Genomic DNA, 8,869 nt, shown 5'->3' with positions numbered 1-8,869 from the left:
TATATATATATATATATGAAGGAAGGTGGGGATTCATTAATCAAATAAATGTTGCAATGTCTGTTTTCCAGCTTCTCAACCCAAACTTCATCCAGGAAGGTAAGAAAGCTATCTAAAATAAAAAATAATATATATAAATAATAATAATAATTAATAAAAATTTGGGGGTGGGGGATGCGGCAGAAGGCAGAGATGACGCAATGAAAGTTTATCGTTTGACATGGACAAGGGGATGGGTCATGGGTTAGCCATCAGGCACTTCGACCAACCCGGATACAGACCGGCAATCACACCCCTGGACATACTGTGTGTTCTGTCTTTGATCCCATATGCCTGTGTCTAGTGGCTCCGGAGTTCCTGGTGCCGCTCTCCGACATCGTGTGTGCCTTTGGGGAGACGGTGGTCCTCTGCTGCAAAGCGTGTGGACGACCCAAACCCTCCGTCACCCTGAAGGGCCCCGACCAGAACCCGGTGACCAGCAACAGCCGTTTCACCATTGACATCAGGTGCCTGCAACATTCTCGTCTTTGTAGCTTTCCTATTCCATGTCCTCTTTCCTTATCCGTTTTTCATCTTCAGGGACACGGGCGACATCTTGTTAAAGATTTGCAACCTGATGCCGCAAGACACCGGCATCTATACCTGTGTGGCCGTCAATGATCACGGGTCAGCCTCTTCATCCGCCTCCATCAAAGTGCAAGGTAATGCACCTTGGGTAAGGCTATGTGGACACTAGTGGTCAGGGCCAGCAAAGCCTTCTGTGCTGGACTAAACATTCTCAGAAGAATAGACCTACACAACCCATTTTTTTTATATTTGTTCTGTTAAATTATAGTTTTTTTCTCATCAACTCTGTTCAATCCATCGTATTTCTCTTGGCTGCTTTGCTTCCAGTAGCGTATGTGGAAGCTATTTTTTTTTTTGTTGAATCTGATTTCAGCTTCTTTGTGCTGCTATTTCAAATTAGTCTGCCAACGTCCTTTAGAATCAGTAGTGCCGTTCATGTTAACGGTTAACAACGAGAATGTTTTTGAAACAATTAGATTCCACATTCGTACTCATGTGTCAGGTTCAGGACCAAACCGAATGTTTTTGGATTCCAAATATGTAGGCTGAGACAAAGTGCAATCACAAAAAATATTGATGGCAGAAAATCGCACCGACAAAGTACAAACTGAAATTGCTGATCCCCAAGGAGCCAGGAAAAACAATGCATCAGCAAAAATAGCTTGCAAGGTCAAATAAAAGAATCATGAAAATACTTACAAAGGTCTCTGACAAAACGAGAGCGACTATGAAAGGAATCGTAAGGTCTAGAACACAACACTTGAAGCACAACAGCGAGCAAGGTCCATAATTGGACAATGACCAGGCGGCTAGCCAGTCCTTAAATACGCAGCAAGGCTTGATGGGGAAATGTGGCACAGGTGCGCCCCCTGGAGGGAAACCCTCTTCACTCCAGCTATAGCTGAAACACAATCAAGACAGAACATGCCTCAGGTCGCTTTCTGTTTGGCCGTTTCACATCACAATCACAGAGACCATGGCGAGACTGAACTTGTTGACACACACACACACAAAAGGATTTGCGATCAAAACCGTTGAACAGATTTAACATTTCCAATTGCCCAACCATACACATTCCATACCACAGGACAATGATGAGGAGTATGAAACCTTTGCTGACTTTGATTGGAAAAGGTAGTAAATGCTGCACTTTGGCCCGACTATTGGCATGCACAGTATGTAACCAGCTTTTCTTGTTTTGGCTCAGTTCCATGATGAAAGACCTACAGAGGTCCTAAAGCGCCGTGCTAAGTACTCAAACAGTTGATCCATGGAGTGCTTCAGACTAAATATATGTTCCACCTTTTGGATCTGGAAAGCCATGCTGTGTCACTGATAACTTGACATACAACCGCTGTCTAACGTACAGTGCATTTTTGCTCCGTTGAAGGTATCCCAGCAGCCCCTGGAAGACCGGTGGCTCAGGAGGCCAGCAGCACAGCCGTGATGCTCCACTGGCCGCCTCCGGCCTCATCTGCTCACTGTGCAGTCAGCAGTTACACGGTGGAGTACCGCCAGGAAGGTATGACCTTTTTAGGTATTGAACGTTGAAAGGTTTTAAGATGCCGAGGCTGACCACTCTCCTCCTTGGTCCAGACTCGCTGCTATGGCAACAAGTGTCCAGCAGCATGGAGGAGTGCCTTCAGATCGACACCCTCATCCCTGGCGGTCATTACCAGTTCAGAGTGCGAGCGTCCAACCGCTGGGGGCTCGGCCCACCGTCAGAGCCTTCCAATATGGTTTCACTGTCCAGCACCAGTAAGTACAACACACACACACACAAACAGGAAAAACAAACAGAAAAAACCAACTGTGATAGAAATGCACATCATGTAATAAATCATTGGTGTTTCTTAATGTAAAAATTAACTGGGATATATAATATTAATGACTTTACCAATAACACTCGTGCAACAGAATTGCTCACATCTTTTTTGAGAAAGAATGATAGTTACAAATCCCTGCTCTGTATTGAATATGAAATACGTATTAGAACAAGGAAAAGCAGGACGGTTTAGTGCCGGCACAGTTACGCGCAATGAGCGGTGAGTTGTTGTTGTGTGTTGTTAAGTTTTGTATTTATTAAACCGTTATTTTATTTTTTTACAAAATGCACTAAGGAGTGGCAGCCAAATGTCGTTGTATGTAATACAATGACAATAAAGGCGATTCTGATTCTGATTCTGAGTGAAGTTGAAATGAAATTTGAATGCCGTTTGACTGTTCACTGAGAAGAACTGTGAATTAAACGATGGTTTGAAAAAGAAGATTCTTCCATGAATCCATTTACTTTTGTTCCTTCCTCAGACTCTGCATATGACGGAACAGGAATCCAATGGAAAGAAAACTTTGAGTCGACATTCTCTGAAATTTGTGAGATTGGAAGGTAAAATAGGCACAGAATATAAACATGATGGTTAATCTTTCAGTTTAAATATGTGAAAGTGAACCCTATTGCTTTTGCTGTTTTCACCACAGGGGACGTTTCTCGGTGGTGCGGAAATGTTTCAACAAGTCCACGAAGAAAGAGGTCCGACTTAAATTTAACTGCAACATCCAATACAAAAACTCTTTTTTTATTTTTTAAACAAAGATAGTAATGCTCAGTGTTGATTTACACTGTCAAAGAAGTACTTATGTAACGATAAATGTACTGGCGGTATCAGGTTCAATTCCAGCTTTGACCTCCCTGTGTGGAGTTTGCATGTTCTCCCCGCGAATGCGTGGGTTTTCTCCGGGTACTCCGGTTTCCTCCCACATTCCAAAAACGTGCATGGCAGGCTGATTGAACACTTGAAATTGTCCCTCGGTGTGAGTGTGAGCATGGATGGTTGTTCGTCTCTGTGTGCCCTGCGATTGGCTGGCAACCGGTTCAGGGTGTCCCCCGCCTACTGCCCGAAGAAGGCTGGGATAGGCTCCAGCACCCTCCGCGACCCTTGTGAGGATAAGCGGATCGGAAAATGTATGAATGAATGAATGTATTACTGTGGTAAAGGAACTTGGCATCATATCAGGAGCTATTTCTAATATTATATCTCCCTCTTGGAGCACAATAAGGTACTCAAAACATTAAAAAAAAAAAAAAAAAAAACCTAATGTAGTAGCCCGTGAGTGTAAATGTCTTTTTCTTTTTTTTTTTTTTTTTTTTTGCCATTACAGGCCATTTTTTTAATGTGTTACTCAAGATCATTGTGTTGGGTGCAAAAAAAAAAAAAAAAAAAAAAAAAAAGGCACCAGGTAGCCCCCAAGGGCCACATTAGTAGCCCGCAGGCCCATTTGAAAAATAGCTTGCATTTCTAGTGATTGTAAGAAATCATTCGCATGATCAGTGTCCTCACATAAATGAATATCATTGTATCATTGAATATCACCATCTCTGTTCATTAACATGGTAGTCACCTCAGTTTTTCAGTTAATGACTTCGCAGTATAATGAGGCAGACAAAGAACCATTTTGCCAAAGCAAAATCATGTCAAAGCCAAAAGGTAAACACGACAGCAGCGTGAGCAACATGACCATCCGTCTTCCGTATCACTCATTCGAGTGACCTTTGGATAATGATGTTTATTGTCTTTTTATGTTAAAAGACGGAGATTAATTTCTTCTTGTGTCGTTGTCAGGTGGCGGTGAAGTTCGTGAGCAAGAAAATGCAGAAGAAGGAGCAGGCCGCTCATGAGGCCGACATCCTGCAACATGTGCAGAACCACCAGCTGGTGGCACTGTTGGATACCTACGAGTCCCCCACGTCAGTGATGCTGATTCTGGAACTGTAAGTGACCACTTCCTTTTCGAAACGACCACACATCTCGCTTATAAATGATTGTTCCACATATGGGAAAATTCAAAGATTGAGTCCAGGGTGTACACCCAGCTTCCACCCAAAACAAGCTAGGCTTTTCCTGTAGCTCACCTGTAAGCTTAAACAGGAAAAGCCCAATAGAAGACAGTCGGATGGATAAATTAAATTATTTTTCATACGAATATTTTTATGTTGTTGTCAGGCTGGAGGACGGCCGTCTACTTGACTACTTGGTCGCCCACGATGAGTTGATGGAGGAACAGGTGGCCTTCTTCATCCGAGAAATACTGGAAGCCCTGCAACACCTTCACACGTGCCGAGTTGCACACCTTGACCTGAAGGTGAGAACACATTGGTTGTACCATGAAACTCCTCTCGAACGAAATCATGTTTGCAGCAAGAAATTTTTCATAACAGGGGGTTTTTCACTGTAGCAAATTTTATCTCAGATGTGAACACACACACACACACACACACACGCACACACGCCCACGCACACGCGCATGCACACACACACACACACACACACACACACACAAAACATATATGTGTACTCTTTATTTTTATTCCAATACTGTTCATAGTGCATTAATATGAGCATACACTTATTTGATATTGTTTAACATAAACATACAATTGTTTTATATTAATCACTCCGCTTTGTCTGTTGGTTTTAAAAAGTCATTTAGACTCTTTTGCTTCCCAACACTTCTCAATTTCTAGGATAATGTCTTTTATTTTGCTTTCTCTGTCTTTCATTTTGATCACTTTTACCCTCTCTTCCAGCGTCAGAGCTCTTCTTGTCTAAGCTGCTTGACATCCAAAGTTCCATTTCGTAGCCATTTTAGCAACGCAACGTTCTTGCTGCGTCTGCAACTAACAATAACAAATACTCCCTGGACTACTGCGCATTTGTTAACCAGTGTGGTGGTTGCTGTTGCCATTTCCGAACGACGCAGTAGAAGTCGCTGTTGGATTAGACTTTTGCGGAACTCTTGTTTTCATTGTAGTGAATCTCGCGCGGGGCAAGAGTAGAGAAAAAGATTTCGTCTAACGGAACAGGGGGATTTTTCGTCGTAGGAGGAACAGAAAAGTGAGAATGGCTTTCATGCATGAACATTCTTTCACATTAGGAAGTATTTTCGACCATGTAGGTTTCGTTGTAGAGTAGTTTCACTGTATTTGACTTAATGTAATTCAGGCATCTGACATCAGATGCCTCAACATGAGCCTGAGGTTCAAGATTTTTTTTCTTTCTCTCTGCAAGCCTGAGAACATTATGGTGGAGCTTCACTCTCCCACACCGTGCATCAAGCTCATTGACTTTGGAGATGCTGTGCAGCTGTCGGCACACCGCCGCTACGTCCACCTATTGCTGGGAAACCCGGAGTTCGCCGCACCCGAGCTCATCTGCGGCACCCCGGTCTCTGTTGCAACTGATGTGTGGAGTGTTGGTGTCTTGGCTTACGTCATGCTCAGCGGCGTGTCGCCCTTTCTCGACGAATCTCCCGAGGAAACCTGCGTCAATATCTGCCGCCTTGACTTCTGCTTCCCCGACGATTACTTCCGGGATGTTAGCCAGGCAGCGAGGGATTTTGTGTCCTCTGTGCTACAGCAGGATCCAAGGAAGAGGCCAACTGCTACGTCCTGTTTGCAGCACCCGTGGGTGGGCCGTGGAGGAGCTCATGGCGGGGAGTACTCCAAGACACCTCTGGACACGACGCGATTAGCCACATTTATTGATCGAAGAAGACAACTTCATGATGTGCGTCCCATCACCAACATCAAGGGACTGGTAAGCAACAGTATGGGAAACTCACTGTGACGAAGACGAGTGTCTGGACGCTTGGTAGAAAAAGACAAGAATCGGAAATATATTTTCTGGATTTAATTATCAGATCTATTTATTAATATATAGGTGCCTAAATCATGCATACAGTATGTCCGCTGTTACTGGCCTTTCCGACACCTCCGAACCAAGTAACAATGTTGCCTAACGCTTCTTCTGTTCTGTTGTTGCATTGTTCCAATTTTGACTCTTGTCCTCAAGCTGCCTGGAGCCTAAAGATATTTTTGTTGCAAAAATACTGTGAGGGCGGCACGGTGGTCGACTGGTGATCTTTGTGTCCTTTAAGTCGTTTCTCACCTTGAGAGAGAACCCGTGGTGCTTTGGTACACTTGGCTGGAAATTGGATCAGTACCGAGGTGGTTTCGGAAGCCCTCTGGCCAGCCGAATTATCCCAAACTGAGGTGAGTGGACACTAATGAGGAGGTGATCTTCTTTTCTGGTTGTTTTAAGTCCACAACTAGCTCTTGCTCAGGAACACGCGCATGGCATTTGAATCAGGAGAGGATTTTGGTCTTTTGTCCATATGACTGAGCAGTTATTTCATAGCAGGATAATGTGCTGTTGTTAAGTCAGAAACATTCAGACTAAACTTGGATCAACACCGATGTTGCCTCGGAGTCTTCTGGGTCTCCTGAGGAGAATGTTGTCAAAATGGAGAAGTTGATATTCATCACTGTTCCTTAAGACAACCTAACATACGTTTTACCTAAGGACAACGTACTGTTGCTCAGTGTCACTTGGACAGGATGTGGATCACCACACTTGGTAGTCTGTTGGCAGGCGGGGTCAACCCTAACTAAGGAGAGCATTGTAACTTGAGAATTACCCACTCATGCCAAATTCATATTCTTTTACAACAATCCTTTCCTATCATCAGTAAGAGGTTAGTGCGGGGGTCGGCAACACGCGGCTCCAGAGCCGCATGCGGCTCTTTAGCGGCATCTAGTGGCTCCCTGGAGCTTTATAAAAAATTTTGAAAATGGAAAAAGATTTCGATAGTAGGCAAATATAGCTCAAATAGATATAGATACATGTTGCAGCTCCGAAAAAGAAAAGCTGTGGTGTTGGTTTTTTTAAAACGTACACTTTATTTATGCTTTTAACAGTCTCGACAAACAGACAAGTCTGTGTCCGACTACGTGCTTTCTCTCTTCTCGTTCGACTCGCGAGGCAATCAAAGACAGCCTCCGAAAAACGGAAATTCATGATCACTTCACTGACACGCGAAGAAAAGTGAAAATAATGCACCAAAACAAAAAATCAAGTGAGGAAATCACAAAATAAATTCTATGGGGGCGTTTGTGAACACACAACAAAGGAATGAATAACATAAACAATTCTGAGACAGTCCAGCCTCCTACATACATACAGCATGTGTTTCCTTCATTGTTAAGTTTTATCAAATGCTTTTTTTTTTTTTTTGCGGCTCCAGACATATTTGTTTTTTGTTTTTTTTGTCCTATATGGCTCTTTCAACATTTTGGGTTGCCGACTCCTGGGTTAGTGGCACTTCCCCCCCTCAACCCCCAATCCCATGTCATTTTTCTTTTGTTGAGCAATCTTCAGGCAATCAGGTGAGAACCAGTGAAGAAACAGTTGATTCAGAGCTGTCAGTGAAAGCCAAGACGTTACAATGAATTACAGTGTTACTGCCATTGCTCTCGAATAATTGTGTTCGATGTTTTGTTAGCTTTTGTTCAGCGAACGTTAGCTTCGGCTGCAAACCGCGGACTTTACAGGAAATATGGTGCATCGCTCACCTTGAAGAAGTAGCGTAAGGGGGCTTCTAGACTAGTACCCTTTAGTTCAATTGAGTCAAACTCGCCTTTGTTTCCCTCCCGGTGTGGTTCAGTTGGTCAGGTGTGAACACAGCAAACTCCGGTGTAACTCTGCATATATGAGCTCATTGATATTTACCCTAAAGGTCTCTGTTCCCACTCCTCTGTCATAGCAGCATCATATCACACTCAAACATACTTCTTGATTGTGTTACATAACAACAAGTGGCATGCTAATCTGTATCTTTGAGAGTTGACTTAACGGACACTTCTTTGAGTTAGCATGTTTGCAGTTAGCATCCGCATCGACGTATGACGGCAGCACATAGTCGCTCATCTTTCCACAGCACAAATGGGGATGTGCTCCATTCTTGTGCTTTTAAAGTGCACTCGGCTACTTACTGGTGTGTTGTCGCCTGCTTGATTGTCTACATTATGACTGAAGTTAGCAATGAGCACCATGTTTGCTCTAATTTGTGTTCATTTCAGTTGATTGTTGTTATCATTTAGTCCATGCTGCAGACTTTCTTCCTGAGTCAAAATTGTCATCACAGACTTTTTCTTTGGATTATTATGCATGTAGACTGCGGGTCACATTGTTCACATCTTACTTCAGTTCACAACATGGGCCATAAATGTGTACACTGGACACCTGTTTACAGCAACTGTGGATTCATCTATTTGCGGATTGTTTGATAAATATTTTTTTTACATTTGTTTTTGATTCTATAAATTTACATATCGGTAATTGTGTGTTTGTGTGGGTTTTTTTGTTGTTGTCTATAATTGTGAACAATTAATAACTTTTTTTTTTTTTTTTTTGTCAATGCTTGATTGAAACGGTCATTGACCAACTTCCCCACCGCAACAGAAAGA

The 8,869-nt window shown here is 43.0% G+C and overlaps 1 protein-coding gene across 1 annotated transcript in view; it reads left to right on the top strand.

Annotated features, from left to right (window-relative positions):
- Positions 1–7,099, top strand: part of kalrna (kalirin RhoGEF kinase a) — a 142,463-nt gene extending 135,364 nt beyond the window's left edge. Inside the window, exons 59-68 of the mRNA XM_019875685.1 lie at positions 72–99; positions 344–506; positions 580–701; positions 1,958–2,089; positions 2,164–2,325; positions 2,875–2,953; positions 3,046–3,097; positions 4,188–4,336; positions 4,569–4,707; positions 5,634–7,099. Coding sequence (XP_019731244.1) covers positions 72–99; positions 344–506; positions 580–701; positions 1,958–2,089; positions 2,164–2,325; positions 2,875–2,953; positions 3,046–3,097; positions 4,188–4,336; positions 4,569–4,707; positions 5,634–6,191 — 1,584 coding nt within the window. The 3' untranslated portion in view covers positions 6,192–7,099. The remainder of the gene's footprint in view (positions 1–71; positions 100–343; positions 507–579; positions 702–1,957; positions 2,090–2,163; positions 2,326–2,874; positions 2,954–3,045; positions 3,098–4,187; positions 4,337–4,568; positions 4,708–5,633) is intronic.
- The last annotated feature ends 1,770 nt before the right edge of the window (positions 7,100–8,869 follow it).

The sequence above is a fragment of the Hippocampus comes genome, unplaced genomic scaffold (assembly GCF_001891065.2).
Source record: "Hippocampus comes isolate QL1 unplaced genomic scaffold, H_comes_QL1_v1.1 scaffold234, whole genome shotgun sequence".
NCBI classification, from domain to species: domain Eukaryota; kingdom Metazoa; phylum Chordata; class Actinopteri; order Syngnathiformes; family Syngnathidae; genus Hippocampus; species Hippocampus comes.
This window is presented reverse-complemented; position numbering and strand designations above follow the sequence as displayed.